This window comes from Falco rusticolus, chromosome Z (genome assembly GCF_015220075.1).
Source record: "Falco rusticolus isolate bFalRus1 chromosome Z, bFalRus1.pri, whole genome shotgun sequence".
Taxonomy (NCBI): Eukaryota; Metazoa; Chordata; class Aves; order Falconiformes; family Falconidae; genus Falco; species Falco rusticolus.
In genome coordinates, this window is record NC_051210.1 from 72305400 (window position 1) to 72323543 (window position 18144).

The 18144-nt window shown below is 39.3% G+C and overlaps 1 protein-coding gene across 15 annotated transcripts in view; it reads right to left on the reverse strand.

The window, feature by feature from the left end:
- LOC119141117 overlaps nucleotides 1-17942 on the reverse strand; it is a 73175-nt gene extending 55233 nt beyond the window's left edge. For 7 of the 15 annotated variants that reach the window (XR_005101848.1, XM_037372954.1, XM_037372957.1 and 4 more), the window contains exons 1-4: nucleotides 17775-17942; nucleotides 9798-9929; nucleotides 4998-5186; nucleotides 1877-1936 (exon numbers count right to left, since the gene is read on the reverse strand). Coding sequence is in view for 11 of the 15 variants with exons in the window: in XM_037372954.1 (XP_037228851.1) it covers nucleotides 1877-1936; nucleotides 4998-5186; nucleotides 9798-9836 (288 nt within the window). In the remaining 4 variants the exon portion in view is untranslated. Of the gene's footprint in view, nucleotides 1-1876; nucleotides 1937-3346; nucleotides 3451-4997; nucleotides 5187-6845; nucleotides 7057-9797; nucleotides 9930-17774 lie in introns of those variants that run through there. The other 8 variants (XR_005101849.1, XR_005101847.1, XR_005101846.1 and 5 more) reach the window with 7 other exon arrangements.
- Between the last annotated feature and the right edge of the window lie 202 nt (nucleotides 17943-18144).

The following is an 18144-nucleotide window of genomic DNA, read 5'->3' on the forward strand; positions in this document are numbered from 1 at the left end:
AGTTCAGTTGTTCCTTGATTTAGTTTTAGAAAAATACTCAAGAAAATTTGAGGCCTCTCCAGGACACACTAATTTTTGCTTTTGCAGTTGCAGCTGTCCACTGAGGTTAAGGAATTTGGATCAGTTCCAGCCTTCATTTACACGTGTTGAAATAAAATTCTGTTTGCTGTGTCATATGGTGGTGCGTTTAATGAAATGCATGAATGTGTCCTAACTGTTGACATTGAGATGAAGATACAAATAGAGGATGGTAAGCATTGTTAAACTTCCTTCCTACTTCTTACTTTATTAAACTAAGTTACCGTAAAGTGTGAATATGAAAGTGAATATACCACTTTCATTTCAATATTAGACCTTGATCCTAAACACTGCTTCAGCTGAACAGATTCCTGCAGCCTGAAGAAGCACACAAAACGGATATGCACACCTGCAGCAGACAGGATCACTATCTTGTACTGTTTATAACAGCACAATAAATGAGTCATAGCTATTTGAAGCATTCAGAAGAAATAATTCAGCACACAACTCCTAATATATTCCAAAGGAAAAGAATACACCAAGGGCACTGTGCCTGCTGACTTTACCAATGTGAATAGGCTTTCCTCATGGGAATAACTCTTGTGGTCCTCACTAGGAGGGAAGTACCCTACAGCGGCTGAAGAATGCAAGAAATGTTCCAGAAATCATTTCATTGTTAGCAGTGTTTGAGGTGCATTTGAAAGCCTGTATTATAAAAAGCAAATATATGTCCCAATTAAAACTTCTCCAGGCCTGAATCTTTGTTGAACCTGTTATCAACAAATGAGTAATTAGAGGTCAGCTGTGGAAAGAACCAGTTTCTTACCACTGTTCCCAAACATATCTGCAACAAAACAAGGGATGTATGAAACCTTTTACTGCCTACCAGCAGGTACCATCAACTACTAAATTCTAGGCACTGTTAATGACATCACCAGGGAGCGTGACTTAGGTCAAAAGCTTGGCAGGAGGTGCTGGCAACTGTTAAATCAACAGCAATCAAAACTGGAAAACCAACATGCTCACTACCATCGAACCTAAAAGAGAACTTATTGTGCCTCAAACACAGCAGCAGGTTTAATAGAAAATTAGACATGTTTATGGTTTCAGATTTACAACAAGACTTATAAAAACCTTATTACTCAGAATCCAGTCTGCTGCCCTAGAAACTAAGAATGTGACTTTGTTGAGAAGAAGGATCTGTTGACACAAATGTCTTGCCCACGTTTGCCATTGTGGTTAACCAAAATACATTTACTACTGAGAAGGTAAATAAAAGCAAACAAGATGCTTCTTATACTACAATACAGTAAGGTTCAAATTGACCAACCTTAATGCTATGGCATAAATATGCTTAATGTTTATGGAATTTTTCTAGAAGCTATTTGCCCTGTTTGGCTTAATGTCTTATATGAGACCTACTGAATGGGAATGTGTTTTCGGTATTACATGTACTTAAAGACTTCATCAAAAATATTCAGAGGAGCTGCCATGAATACCACAGTTAACCACACTGCAAATAAAATGGGCCATGGTTTACTCTTACATTAACACGAATAAAACAATCTTGTCCCATATAGTATATGTACACCGAAAATTAACTGACAAAATGATAACACTAATGGAAACAGTGCTGTATAAACTTAAGTCAACTACACAGACTATGCTGAAATAGCACAGTAGCTCTTAAATCTGCAGAAGAACTGAGAAAGTGGGAAACCCAGGTCTGGTGTCTGAGTTTCTGCCAGGGCTGCAGGGTCTCACTCAGCTGCTGGGCTTCTCCTCCAGTAAGTAATCAAAAGCAAGCCCAGCATCATCTGGCGCTAATGGAGAAACTCCAGCTCACAAAGAGACTCACAATGTTCAGTCCTGGATTGGTCTTCTGCCATGGGATAGAGCCCTCATTTTTGTCTTCCTCCTACATGGAGGAAAAGGAAGACAAAAAGAGGGAGAGAGAAACTACTTGTAAGAAAATAAGGCCATAAAATATCTGTGTCAATATACATCCTTGAACTGGGTCAGGTTGGTTTGCAAGCTAAGAAATCCTGAAAGGCAATTACCTTTCATCTGAATTTCTTTTTTTTACTAAATTCATGCTTTTACACTCTTTTAATTCTATTTTTAAAATTAATCTTGAAGCCATTAAAAATAATGCAGGAGACCTGCCTCCAGTGACTTTTAAAAACATCTGTTATTAAGTCTTGCTCCAGAACACGTCTATGTAAGCAGAGCTTGAACATTAAAATGAGTTTGTTTTCTCAGCAGAAATTCTTTCTTAGAGTCTAAGATGACCTCCTCATGCACATCTGTGAGCAAGGCTGGAGCCTCACATCAGAAGTGTTACAATTAATATGAAAACACAAAACAGTCAGCAGCTGTTGAAGGGGGAAAAAAAGGAAAAGGTCAAAGTATTAAGATCGTGTGATTGCTCAGTAAAGCTATAGTTTACACTGTGCCACAAATCAGCATGGGAAGGGCAAATTTTGCTCAGAGATCACAGATTCCTTCGGAGAAGATCCCTACAGCGCAGCTGTAACTTGTGACAACATGTGACAAAACCACTCAATGGAATAATGCTGACAAGTAGTAGTTTTCCAGCTCCCCAGAAAAAGCCCCAGGCTCTGCTCTCTGCAGCTTCTACCTTCTTTTTCTGGCTTTTTTTCTTTCTTAGAGGTAGTGGTAGAGGGGGGACAACATTTCCAGTCACTCCATATTTAACAATTTTCTGCAAAATCTTGTGAAACTTTTCTTACATTATATACTGAGAGAACCAGGGCTCAGGAGTTGATTAACCACATGGTTCGCTTGTGGAAGATCAGCACTGCCCTGAGATGTCATTCTCCCATGACTCTAATGTTTAGACGAAGCACTGGAAACAGTTTTGGTCCATACCATTACAAAATAAACGAGATTCAGTTCTACTAGAAGTTGTTCACATGATCACATGGGTATTGTATGTGAGCTAAACAGCAGTAACTTCTGGAAAGATTCCATCTAGGAAGGAAGCGGTTGGCTGACCACACTTAAGTATCCTGATTTCCAGTTGTATCTTTTCATAGTGAAAAGCTTTACATTTGGTCTACAGAGTTTCTCTTCTATTTGTTGTTAAAAAACAAACAAACAAACAAACAAAAGTGTTAAACTAGAAGGAGGGAGATAGAGGCAATATTTATAGTATCTGAACCATGGTTCCTTGGGGGACTTTCTAAAGGACTGGTATCAGCCATGCTTTTGAACTCCATCCATAATTATAAGGATTTTCCAGCCTCCCAAAACACTGCTGCCAAAACACCTTCATCAGCCCCTCATCTACAGATGAGGTACTCACTGGCAGGTGAGGTCCTTTCTAGCATTACTGAGTTTCACAGCTGGTCAATGTTATTGTAAGGTCACTCTCAAAAGTTTTTGAAAAGTCACGGTGATCTGGGGAGGCTGCCAACAAACAGAAGAAAGAAAACATCATTCCTGTCTTCTAGAAGGACAAGGAGGATCTGGAGAGCTAAAGGCTAATGAGCATCAACAGCCCCTAGTCTCAAAGAGTCAGCAAGAACTTACGCCCTTTTATTGGAAGGTCAGAATTCTGTGTCAATTAAAGTGTGAGAAGACAGATCTGATAAATTAATAGCAGGTAGCTTAATTGATACAGTCTTCAACTCAGGAAGTCCTTAACCACTAGCTTCTGAAGCTTGGAGTAGGGTGGAGGAAAGATCCGTCTGTATGGGCCATTCTCACTCTTTCGCTATAAACATTCACTGTTGCTTTATGCCCCAGATGCGGAATGCATGACGATTCTTAAATAATTCATCCCCATTTACAAGCCAAAACCAACCCATCTCTGAACTAACAGAAAGTTGGTCATTTAGCTAAAGCTGTGAGTAATTGTTTCTTGGGGTTAAAAAAAAACCCAAACCAACAACAGAAAAAAAGATAAAGATAAGAGGATAAAAGTATATTAAGTAAATTATAGCAAAATCTAAGTTGGTAAAACATCAGAGAAAGATCAGAGGCATTTTTATACTGAGTTTGCAAAATAAAAAGAGTTAAAACATTTTCTTTGCAATTTTGGCATCAGAATTTAGCTTTGAGTGTTACCATAACTTCCAAAAAATACGGGGAAAGAGTTTTCTGTAGTGTTCATATGGCACAATAATGACTATCTTTTTTAAAATATTTCCTCAGAGACCTTAATTTTCTCTGAATCCAGCAAGTAAAGTACAAACATCAGTCTCTGTGCGTCTATGTTTAAGTAGTGTTTCAGGCTCCAGGTTCTTCTGGGATTTTACAGTAAGAGTTCTCCCTTGAATAGGAAGTGAAGATGTGGATTGTATGTTGGCATAAAACTACATTTGCTGTGGGGCTGCGATGTGTGGGTAGGTGTTGGGGTGTTACGGTTTTGTTTAATAAGACCCATGATTTGACGTCAGTATGGTTGGTTTGATGCCTTTATTATCAATTTCCTGGAATTTAACTATGACATTGATAGGAAATACAGTTGAGCAATTCTGACTCTAAATTAAAAATTTTGTTGTAAAAAAATAGTTTACTATATGTACTTATCATAAAAGGAAACAATTATGTTTTTGAAGAAGTATGAAAAATACACTTATAAAAAGGTTGCACCATTGATTCATTATTTCAAGTGTTAACTAGAGGTTAAATTATTAACCTATGGGAAGTGTAATTTGAAACAGCTTTAGGACAGATCCACCAGAGGACAGTTTTTCCTTTGTAAGCCCTTTTTCAGGCTTAAATATCAGGAAAACTAACCCCACGAGCACACACTAGCCTGGTTTATAAGAACTTGTGCTTGATTCAAACTCCACTGAAAATAGCCTGTTTTCCAGTGAGATCCACAGATCTCAGCAAGGGTCCCTGGTCTACCTGCTCCAGATATTGAAATAAATAATGTACCTTTAACCTAGGAACTGGCTTATTTTTGAGCAACTTAGGAAAACTATCTATTTTTGTTGGCCTAATACCTTTCCAAGTAGAAGCATTCTGTCATCTGCAGAAGATCTCTGCGAGTGTTGAGTGCCTTCTCTTTGGGCAGATGTCCAGGGATGGCATGCTTTTAGCTGCAGCACTTTGGGATATTTTTGTTCCTGATGAGTGACTGACATGTCAGATGCACCTGACCAGTAGAACACAGTGATAAACACGAGGGATACCTGCAGAAATGTAGATCAATTACAACATTTTGTATTTGATCTGCGACTCTTCATCAATCAAGTTCACAGCTATTTTGGATTGTGCAGAGCAGTTGCAGCATACACAGTGACTCTGGCCATTGGTGTTAAGGTGCTCCACTGGTTTTGAGGATGACCCTAAAGCAATTTGTTCATTTTTTCTTCTTTCAGTTAATTATTTTTTGCCTGGAAAATGTGCTTGCACAATGCCTAAGGATGATTATGTCTTTTCAAGATATTACAGATAAACACGACTCATTTAGAGGCGGGGTGAGCTCTCTTGCCTCATAACACCTTCTACACCAGCTGATTCACTGAACAGCTCTACAGAGCCTAACAGGGTCTCTCATGTAGTTCTCTTCCTGCAGAAGCAGTTTAATATGCAAAGTAGCTGCTTTTGATCATCGTGTTGATAGTGATCATTGTGACAAAAAAATTAGGGTATGCGTTTTTGTAAACCTAGCTCAGTAAGCCATCATCCTAAAAACATTTTTACTTCTAAGACGTTACTCAATATTGTGTATGCTCTCCACAGAGGGCCATTAATACTATGATTATTGGTTTAGAATGATTGTACCATGCACATTTATAATACACAAACTGATACAGAACACATTTCCAGTGAAAGACACGTTTAGGATACTGGTCAGGCTACCTCCTACTTACAGAGGGAACAGAATGAGTTTCAGGGAGAAAGACTAAATATTCATACAGCTAGTAGACAGCAAAGGCAAGACTGACTGGAACAATGAGCATATTCCATAAGAAAAAGAGGGAATGCGTGTGCGTACCCTGAAACTCGAAGTATCACCTGGTCAAGAGGGTGCCAGCCAGTTAGATGGTGGAAGGAGAGGTCCTTCCTAGAAAAAATGTTGTAGATCAACTACATCTTTTCTTGCATTTATTCACCTGGGCCTTTAGAAAGCATTTTTCACTATGCTGGCTATTTCGAACACCATGGGTGGTGCTTGGGTTTGTATTTTTGCTTGATTTGGCTTGAGACAGGTATGATTTAAAGTACCTAGAGAACAAAAAGGGTGGAGTAAATCTATAAACCAAGACTCTGGGCCATGTTAATAAGTGTCCTGACTCCCCTGTAGATCCTAGGGGTAACACTGCATTTCCCATTTGGATTTTGATAGGTGAGATGAAAAGCTCATAAGAAAGGGCAGAGGGTGCTGGAAAAAGCAGAAATGTTTTCTAGCAGCACACTCGAGGCATGTTCAGGGGGCCAGGCAGAGCATCCCACTTGCCAGCTTAAAATCTTTTTTTCTATGCTGTAAAAATGGGAAATCCAAATTAAAATTATTTCATCAATAGAAACATCAGATTTTTTTTCATAACAAGAGGGACTCTACCCAGCCACAGACTGAACATGACTCAGATTAACCATGGTGCCACCTCTTAAAATAAATCTGTACCTCGTCTGAAGAACTTCCTTTTCAGCCTGAGTCAGAGCAAATAAGTTTCAAGCTGTGAACACATTACTGTTTCATATCCATGAAGCCCATTAACTCATTTACCAGCCTCCATTTTCTGCTACTTCTTAGCTTTCACAAAACTTATTAACATTCTTTTTCATAAATAGCATCAATTTTTTTATTAAACTGGTCCTAACTGTGAAGTGTTATTTACAGTTACCAAGGAGAGGGTGCTTGCACCATTAACTGCTTCATGTCTGCGCTCTGAAGACTGCAGGAGCTTCCAGCTTGTTTCTTGCTATCATTAGAATTGGGTTGATATGATGGCTGGGAAAATGATTCCTTGACTTCAGGACTGTTATTTTTTTGAAATCACTCAAGTATTCCTACATTAAATACTTGCAATACAATTTGTTTGCTTTTCTTCTTTGTTGTAAAAGGGAGACAATACAAGTTATTCAAAGGTGGCATGCTGGAGTGAAGAGTGGTTCAATTTTCATACTACTTTTTATTGGTTTAAGACCTACGCTTCTAGTGCAGGGAGATAAAAGCATGGTGAATCAAATCAAGAACATTAATCAAGACTCAAAAGCTCGGTTCAGTGCAAGAAGCCTCCCAGGAAGGCTGAATGAGAGCTTGCATTCAATACTACTCTCCCGCTTTACCGGTAGATGTCTCTGTGTCAGCTTCTCCCTCTGTCTTGCCTCTGATAAGAAATCAGCCTTGGAAGACTGCTGTAAAAAGGATGCCCAACATTTTTCCTTGCACCTGCTAATCTACGCCCATGTCCAAGTGATTCTGAATGAAATTCAAAGAATCTGGTTTGTCTAGATTATTTCAAAGTGTAAACCAAGATTTTTTTAATAGTCAAACTACCAACAATTAAATCATTGTTAATTAGGGCATCTCCATCTTTAATATCTACATGTTATTTATGAACTAATCTAACAGATGAGATGCTCGTTCAGAAGAGGCACACCACAATGACAAAACTGATATAAGGAAAAACAGAGTTAACAAAAAAGAAAACCCCTACAATAAGAGTGACTATGAATTCCACATTATCTCAATGCACTTTTACATCCAAAGAAAAAAAGAAAGGCAGAAATGTCACCAGAATACAAGTATCTTTCCCTCTAAATGTTAATTGTCCTTAACAAAGTTGCCTGAGAGAAAAGAGGCTACTCACCAATAACAGGAATTGTTCGGGATGTGCAGTTCACACATATACATGGCAGTCTGTCAAATACATATAACAGAATTTTTTCTACTGCTGATAATGTTAATCTTATTATCGCTTGTTAGGGTGCACCAATCCTGCATCCAGAGATTGTGCCTGTTCTGGAGTGCCATCCCATGCCAACCTTTCAGTCCACAATCTAATCAAAGTGTTACAGGACAATAGTATAGGAAAGAATGAGGTTAGGAAGCAAAGATGCATATGGACTGCACATCTCCAAGTATGCCAGATACCTCCTTTTATCTTCACAGAGAATGCATGTTCTCTATCAAACTTTCTGCAGTTGCAAGTAACAGACACAGAATTACCTTGTGACTGGTGTCACTGCTGTTAAAGAGAGGCTGTCACCACTGTCCTGGTTGTGCTTCGTAAAGGTATGAATGACAGTCACCCATCACCATCAGAGGTGCAGGTTTGTCATAGCAAGGCTGCAAACGGAAGGGAATGGGACCTGCTCTGAGCCGTTTCATTGTTGTCGTTCCTCACGTGATGGAGACTGGCAGTGCTGGAGACCATCTCAGAGGAAAGGCAAGTGAGGAAAGACCAAAGAGCCTTCCCTCAGAGGAGAGGCAGGGGACAGGGAGGTCTATGATTAAAGGGATGGTGAACACAAGAAAAAGAGCAGTAAGCAGAGAAGTAGAAAAATAAGTAGAAAAAGTGGGTAGTACAGGACCAAATAGGTTGGTCTGTTTCCTCATTTTGTGGGGTTAGAAAGAGGGGTCTGAGGGTGAATGTGAGTACGGCTTTTCCTTGAGGTAGAACACCTGCCAGCCTGTGGGAACTGAAGGCCACTGATCTTGGGGTATTGTCTGATGCTGCAGAAAGGGTGTTTAAACTGTCCATGATTAAAAAGTTTGCATCAGCTGAGATCATTTGCCAGAATACGGAAGGTAAACCCAGATCTTCATACATGTAATTATGTGTATACAGAGGTGCATTATGGGCTCAGTATCTTACCTTTTTGATAAAAAAGGTAAGGGAAAAAACCAAAGAGGACAGAAAGAAAAAAAGTCATGACAGTAAATGAGTTGTGGCTTGGAGAAGAATACAGATCTAGTGGATGCCCTGTCTGGTAGTGAGCTGAGAATAACTGTGTATGCTGTGACTACTGTGATCTCTTGCTAACATCAGTGAGGACATGACCCACACGTTCGAAGTCCAGTGCCGTTGTGGGAAAGGTGTCCAGTCTCTAGCACAGCCTGAAGTCTGAATGGACACACTGATTATTGCTCTAAGAGATCACTGCAAGTAAGTCTAGGATGCCTCCAAAAAGATAGTTAATGTAAATTACAATAATAAGAGCTTCAAGACCCAGTTAATTTCAGAATAGTTGTGCAAATGACTAAATAGTAGGTCTTCAAGGAATTCCAGGAAGAATTCCTTCGGTTCTTCATGGCATGGTGCAAACCACTAGAACAGAGGACTACAGAAATTATCTAGGGAATTTCTCCATTGAAGCTTTGTTTTCGAAGACAGTACATGAACATTTAAAAAATTGGCTTCAGATCATGAAAGAATTAGGTGTAGAAATTAAAACTTCCTGGCATAACACTTTAATGGAACACATTCATTTCTTATGGAAAAATTTACCCACATGTACCGGATATGTGAAAACACAGTATTTTCTCACAAACTCTTCTCTGTTCAAACTAAGGCTCTTCCCTGAACTGCTCTACAATACTGCTACATTTTTTTTCTTCCAGGTACTTGTTAAGAAAATGAGCTTCTCTCAGTCCACCCCTAAGCATCTCAGAAACAAAGAACAGAACAGCATCTCAAAGTTGCAGGCTATTTTGTGATCTCCTCCTGAAAGACAGCTACATAAAAAAGGGTTTTAATTTCAAACATCCAAAGAAGGTGTTTGTACAGTTTAACTTAAGGTAGCTTTCAAAGAACAGTTATATTAGAAACTTCCTTCCTTCCATTAATTACCAAAAGAGGAGTCTGGACTCTTAACTGGGATGGCTCCATCAGATGTTAGTGTCCTGTCACATAAGTGAGGTTATTACCCCCTCCAGCACAGTTTGTGCCTAACAGCATGTTCAGGTTTCCTGGATAAACAATCTGTAAACAAAAGAAAAGAAGAAAAAAATAAGCACTGAAGCTGAGGGTCAAATAGCAGAATGAGTTGTTTATAAACATGGCATATTAAAGAATTGTTAGAAATAGGTTATACAGACATGGTTAAACATACAAGATTTCAGCGTGTAATAGCTAAGGAATTCAACCAAGTACAAAGAACAATGAAGCTCAGCCTCTGAGAAAAAAGATATAGCATAGTACAGGAAAGAGGCAAGTTGCCAGTTACTGGACATTATACATTGTTTCGTGTTAGCAGTTTTTTCACCCCCTGAAAAAAAGCCTCCATTTCATTTTATATTAGCTCTCACTGGGTTCAGCTAAGTAAGAATTAAACTGAATGCTTTGTTTAAAGGAAAAGCAAACCTACGAGTTCAAGTACATTCATTAAATGGATACGTCTATTCGCCTTTCTTTTCAAATATCAAAACTCAGCTCTATTACTGTCCTTTAGAGCCCTGTGTCAGTGTGCCACTCTTGCCTATTGCTTAACATTACCTTTTCAAGCTTACTTCCCAAATATACTCAATTCCCTCCAACCTCCATCATCTCCATGCACTCACTACCTACCCTTTCTTCCTTTTCTCTTCTTGATTTGCAGCCTTGTCTTCTGACTACTTCTAAACTCACACCTCACATGCTTGGTAACTTCTCCCAGTACAACAGAATCGTAGAATGACAGAATCATTTAGGTTGGAAAAGACTTTTAAGATCAAGTCCATCCATTAACCCAGGACTGCCAAGTCCGCCACTAAACCATGTCCCAGAGCACCACATCTACACATTTTTTTAAACACCTCCATGTCACTCCAGTTTGCAAAACTACAAGTAAGCACCTGTGTAATCCCACTGAAGTTAACTTCCATCCTACAGCTATTTTTAACGAATGGCATCTTTGAGTCCTTCTAAGTAACAAGTGGCTGCAGGATAGAAAATACATCCTGCTGAAGAAAAGCTGTGATGTGCACAGGGGTTACCTACAACATTCGTATCCAAAGCAGAAAGACTTTGACCAGCTGTGATAAGGTGAGCACTTCTAGATGAAAAGCAGTAATTCAGCCTTGAAAAAAGCTCTCACAAGTTGAAGGAAAATTAAGACATAATAAAAATTGAGAGAAACATAAATACTTATCTGTCTGAAGGTTGTGGCCAGGAATTTTTTTGTAGTTGGAAACAAACAACTAAAGAAAAGCACTTACATTATGGTTATCTGGCTAATTAACATGGTGAATAAGAACAGTGACTTAACAGTGTTTTCTTGAATGCCAATCATTGTGTTTCTTGTAAATGAGTGTACAGAGCAGGACAGCAATGGACCTATAAATGTGAGACATTTTGGATCTGTGTGTGCAACCAACATGTTGTAATCAGTAGCACCCAAACAAACACAATGATCTTCTAAAGGAAGTAAGCAGTCCTGAAGGGCAAAGGCATTAATGTTTCATTTCATTTATTTAAATATTCATAGGCCTCTTAATCACCGAGATACCTAGAAAAGTCTGTATGAACAATGCATTTAGAAAGGTTTTCATAGCACTTCTTTCTATTCTCACTAAAACTTCAGAGGAAAAAAGTAATCAGAAGTACTCTAAGGAATCTCCTGTAAGAGAAAGAAATCCAACTCATCATTGTCAGTTCAAGAGCTCTCTCATTGACACTGCTTGACAACAAAACAGCAAAAAATAAATTATTGTTTGCCTTTTGGGGGGGTTTGGGTTTTTTTTTTGTTTTGTCATAGTCATCCTTTGATGAACAGAACATCATGCTTCTCCTGTCATTACTTAAAAGCCTAAGGTACTCAAAGGTACCTTCTTGCAGCGATGTATATTTTACCAGTAGAATATAGATATTTGTAATATGTTCTCTCCTTGTCTTCTTTCTGCATTTTGCTCAGATTCCCCCTGCCGCTTGCTCTCTATTTCTTCCCCACTAATATTACTACCATGTGTACAACCTTCTCACACAAGGTCTTTTTTTTTTTTTTTTTGGCCTTCCATACTAAGTACAAAAATGTAAAACCTGCAGTTCTGGGTATGTTACCAAAGGAAACAGTTTTACTTAAAACCTTGTTTTTGCCAAAATATTTTCAAAGTATCTGGAGAGGAGTCAAACCGCAGTGGCTCTCAGTTGTATTTCCTTTTACTATTTCCCCAGGTAGTCCCAGCACAGCACTAAGTAATTGGATAGTCTTTCAGGAAAAAAAAAAAAAAAAAAAAAAAGAGGCTGCACGAGACAGTTTGTAAGTTTAAGAATTATCCTTCTGGGGCCTGTGGGGATGAATATAGGGCACACAGTTGCCAAACTTGAAATCCTTGCTTGTGTTAGTTGTTCCTGAAGACCGAAATCAAATATGACAGTTTATACTAAATACATGGATTATGTTCAGCCTTTGTAATGCTGGTTCAAATCTGCTTAACTTTTCATAATCATGAATCAGAGATTGGAGTTGTCTGTGATTTTACTTGATTTTGGCATCTGATCCTGCCTCTGTTTCAGATCAGCCTTTTCATATAACACAGATATGTATTATGAGTATAGATATATATTACTCACAGAGCATTAATAGTGCAGTGGGAAAAAAAGTTTCTCATGCAGCTAGGTCTGCTGAATTAAGAATATAATTATATGCTATAACTGCTATCATCCCATTTTACATGCCATCTAACTAAATCTTGTTATATCCCAGATTTCAGCTTATATTAAAAACACAGCTCAAAGGCATCTTGGTATAAGCCAAACATATTCCTTGTGTACTGGGGGTCTTCCCACAGGCCAGCTGTAGTCCATTATTTTAAAATTTTACTTAATTTTTCTCAAGCTATTTGTGGTCTTGCTGACATCTCCAGAAGACTTATTCCACATCCCCCTTCAGGAGTGTTAAGGTCTTGAGAACACAGGCACTTCGCTTTGGCACTAAGGATTCTGTCTGCTTCTCTTGACGGTTGCTGAATTCTCTCCCACTAAAACTGGAAAAAAAATGTTTTAAAGCTGAAGTAGGTAAAGTCCTTTTGTCCTGTGCCTCCATTATCCTCATTATAAAGCTTGATGTGAATGAATCCTCATTATGTTTTCATTTCTTTGCAGGATCATAATTTCTGGAGGGAAAGGGGTATCACTGTTTGGTGAAGAGCGCATAAAAGATTGCTAAGGGAGCAGCAGAGTAAACATAATTCAAATATCACAGCTCACAAGATACAGAGTTTATGGTTAGCCCCAGAAGGATGTCTGTCGTATGCAGTGCGTGCAACTAGGGTTTTTTTGGACAGACTTTTCAGTGAGTCAACTGTTCCCTTACATCTTTGAGGAGCCAGTGTTAGCAGATGAACTCTGTCTAATGGGTTTGTAAAGACGAGAGGACAGTTCCCTGGAGTACACACTGCTGCTATTCAGTATAAGGGCCCTACTGCAATAATGTCTTACAGCCCTTAATATGCCTTCTTAAAGATGATTCATTTGACAATGTACACACATAAACAACATACATACAGCTGGAGCAATGTCCAAAACATAGAAGCTTTCACCTCAAACTGGGATTCTCTCATCACCCAGTGTTATAACTAACACCTCTGTCCAAAAAGTGTTAGGCAGCATTACGTACTCTGCAGTTCAAGTTCAAAGTCAATATATTTACACTTGATGGGACGGAAACTGATATGATTCTCTTCCCTTGCTGTGCTGGTTTGGCTGAGTTAATTTTCTTCATAGTAGCTAATATGGGACCATGTTTTGGATTTGTGCAGAAAACACTGATCAGAACACAGGGATGTTTCAGTCCAGCTGAGCAGGGCTTACACAGCATCAAGGTCTTTTCTGCCTCTCACCCCACCCCACCAGCGAGGGGCTGGGGGCACAAGGGGTTGGGAGGTGGCACAGCCCGGACAGCTGCCCCCAGCTGACCACTGGGGTATTCCAGACCATACAACGTCATGCTCAGCATGTAAAACTGAGGGAAGAAGAAAGAGGTGGAGGCGCATTTGGAGGCACGGCACTTGTCTTCCCAAGTAACCATCACATGTGGTGGAGCCCTGCTTTCCTGGAGGTGGCTGAACATTTTCCTGCCGATGGGAAGTGACGAATTAATTCCTTGTTTTGCTTTGCTTGCGTGCACAGATTTTGCTTTACCTAATAAACTGGTTTTATCTCAACCCATAAGTTTTATTTTGCCCTTCTGATTGTCTCCCCCACCCCATCAGGGGGAGTGAGCAAGTGGCTGTCTGGGTCTTAGCTGCTGGCTGGGGTTAAAACACAACAATTGTCCTGAGTGGGAAAACCAAGAGGTACATTAGAGGCAAAATTTTTCTCAACTACAAGTACTGTATTGCCATGCTCTACTGATATCTTAATATATCATAGTATCTTTTTACTTCATTCAGGCCTGTAAAGTCAGATTTGTTTCCATCACTCAGAGCAGTCTGTACTCTGAAAATGCATTTCAGATCTACATATGCAATAAGAAGTAAAAATCCAGCATAATTTTTCAGTGTCAAATCCTTGTTTCTGGGATCACGTGGCAGGATATTTCACTTCAAATCATCTTTTCTTGCTACTAGGTTCACTACATAGGTGAAGTAGCCCCTCTTGGAGAAGATATGGCATATGGCAAAGTGTCACAAGGACCTGCAAGTAGGATTGTTAAATCAGAAGAAGACTTTTCATTTGCTATTCCAGAAAGAATAAATAATCTGTTTATTCTGATACTGAAAATGAAGATGAAAAATTTTCTGCCCATTATTGGGCATTACTTGAAGGAGTTACAGAGACAGTATGGCTGAACTCTTTGATATAGTGGCAGATTACAAAACAAAGCTGCCAGCCACAAGTTAAAGTTTCAGAGGTTCAGACTGGAGAGTAGAACAACTTCTTCATTAGGAGGGCATTATAGTACTGCAACAGGTTACTCAAAGCAGAGGTGGATTTTCCATCCTCGGAGTTTTTCAACACTTCACTATACAACACATTGCTGATTTGATCTAGTATTGGCAAAAGTTCTGCTCCAAGTGAGATGGTGGACTGGATGACCTCCACAGTCTCGTCCAGCTAACATTTCTATGATTTCAGCATAAATGGCTGATGCACAAATGCTAAAAAAAAACAACAATAAGAAAAGACAGCAGAATAAAAATCAAGTCAATCCAGCTTTGCAGGAAAGATTGAGGGATGAAAAAATCTCTGTGAATACCTATGAATATTTATGTTCTTATACTGCTTCAACACCAGTGAACCCAAGCAACAGCTGACAAGGGGTATTCAAGGAATATCCCTAGAAAATGCGTATTTGAAAGCATCCTTCACCGAGTCTTCCCTCCAATGCCTTCCCACAGTCCTCTGAATTTTGTTGCCGAGACACCAATATAGGTAATCAAAGAGCGGATTGCTCTACCAGAGCACAGTAATTCACGTACATTGCCTTGTTAGCTTTGATGTGGCATCCACATTGGAAGATAACTGTAGCTGGCAGCAGAAGCAGAAAAGGAATGTTCACTTTTATATAGATGTGACTGTGCTGCAGTCCCTTCTGAGATGTTTGGCAAACGCCTACAATGAACAGTCTCTTGGTTTGAACTGCGCTCTGTCTTTCTGTAGGGAAAGCAGGCTCATAATGCAGGCTTAATAACCCTCATAACAATTCAATTTCCTGTATTTCCCACTCACACAGGCACTTTCCTTCTTCCCAAGGATGAAAGGGTCTGTATTTCTTTAAAAGTACTTATTTTAAAATATTCCAGCTGCTGCCTTCCAATCTGCTGCTAAGTTTAAGGAGAAAGATTTCACTCAATATCACTCTGCAGTCAGACTTGAAAATGAAACAAAAGTATTTATTTTTGAAGATCATTGGCTTTCTTGAAGGCACCCTAACTTATAATTAGTCCCAAGTTGTTTCTTAATTTCTCCATATTTGTTCTTACTCTGTTTTATTATCATGAGGCCAGGAAATATGAGTCAGTAACCCTAAGATCATCCATTTCACTCACTTACAGGGGGTTGAAGCCCAAGGCTAACAAAAAGTGTCAAATATTTCAAATAAACTGAAAATACGTCTACCATTTACCACCCACAGCTGAGCTCATATTTGCAGCAGAATCGTAGATGGTCTAAAACATGTTTAAAGAATTAAGTATAATAGCCCCACAGAAAGGAATGTTTAGGCTCTCAACAGTTACTCGTGAAAAGGAATATATTATGAGGTGTTCTTTTCAATGGAGCATTTACTGTCTCTTGGTAAACTTTATATATTCATTGATGCATAAATAAGGTGTTCACATTTGCCTTGGACTGCTGAAAAACTGACCAGTCCCCATGTTTTGTCAATTAAAAAATTTCACTGTTTCCTTTTAACTTTTCATTTTCCTGATGTTATCATCTTGTTTTCAGCTGAATTATAAATAGCCACTGTTATAGAAAGTCCACTCTTCCAGTGTTTCCTGTTAGACAGAAAGAAAGCACTATTCGCTGGACTTCTGTAGTGCTCATCTGTTCTCCAGAGACTTTCAGAACTTACTTAAGTTCAGAGGTTCAGATCATTTAGATAAGTTTATACGTATTTCCCTAGTTCCACCTCAGCACAGCTAATGAGCCCCAGTCCTTCACAGTAGCACACTTACCTGGAAATGGTAACTAAAGAAATCTTCCACCACCAATAGCCAAAAAATCTTGAGCCAAAAGTTAGTGGTGACTGCTGGGCATTTGATTTATTCACTTACCGGTTACCCTATGGTTGAAGCACTTTAATTAAGTGGAATCAGACACCAAAGTCTTTCATTGCGGAGTATGACAAAACCACTGTGCTGTGAGTTACACACTTGATAACAGCATTCACAGAAGCCCGTATACAGAAGAAGAGCACATCTACACTACCAAACAGGTGCAATGATGAAGAACAAAGTCTTAACAGCCACTTTGTTTCTAGATTTAGGCAGTGTCTGCAACACCACACCTGATGCTTGCATGAGAATATGGGTAACAGTCTCAAACCCACCCTTGACTTAACTTTTCCATTTGATGTGGAAGCCTGGCGACTCTATTCTTTTAGAAGATGAGATAGTAGTGCCGTATTTTTTGTAACAGCCTGGTGGTGAGAGCATTTGTGCAGGAAGTGGGAGCCCTAGGCTCAGCAGTACACTATGCACCCTGAAAATGCCCATAAATAACTTATTGCTGTTGACTACATTCACTGGAATTGTTAACGTATTTAGAAGAAAATCAATATGCATTTCAGCAAATAGTGGCACCAGAAACGCTGCTTTTCATGGGAAATATGTAGTACATCCAGAGCACTGGTGAACCACAGGCTGCCATTCCTGAATGCATGTTTTGGCTTAAAGGTTTACTGTACAAAAGGTTTGTGGAACCAACTTCATCACTGGTACGTTTTCAGTTAAGGTGGCTGAAGTTGCCATCTGTAAGTATGCTGGAGCTATGCTCATAGCCTAGCTCTGCAAGTAGGTCACTCTTAAAACTTGCACATAGGATAACCTACTTTGGGAAATTCAGGTGTGCACAAACTGCTGAGTGTCATTTAGGAGATGCTAATCAAAAACACTTTGGGGTATGTGAAGCCACAATATTCTAGATGACTAAGTAACTTCACTAGTGCCTGTGGTCCTTCGGTTTAACTGGGGAACTAGGAGTTGTAGATTGCTTGTGCAGTTTAGGTACCTAAGACACACACTAGACTCCTACATGCTTTTTCCAACCTATCTTCTTAGGTGTCTGAAAGCAACCCCCTCCCACTCAAACTGATGGAATTTTTATTCCTTCACAACTTTTAAAAATGTTAACTCACCTCTCAAGTCTGATATGAAGACATACGAAACTTAGGTTACCACATACCTTTCTAAAACAGGGTTATACAAGCTCACCTGGGGCGGCTGCTCAGTAACAGGGCAGAGGAAACCACTCTGACTGTCTCTGTGCCTGTTCATGCAGTCTCACGCTCTGAGAAGAGTGATCTGTACCATTGGGTGGTTTTCAACTTTCTAATGGGTTCTTTAGCTTTTTCTGTTGATACAAACAAAATTATCTGAATTTAACACAGTTCTTTAAGTAAAACTGTCTCATAGTCATTCTGCTGATCAGGCAGAGACACTGCACAGAGGTATTTGGTGCCTCTTTACCTCTTAAGCCCTGTATTTCGTGTGTTAGGGAATTCAGCCAACTCAAAGCACAAGTCCTTTCTGGGAGGTTTGTAGCGTACCCACTA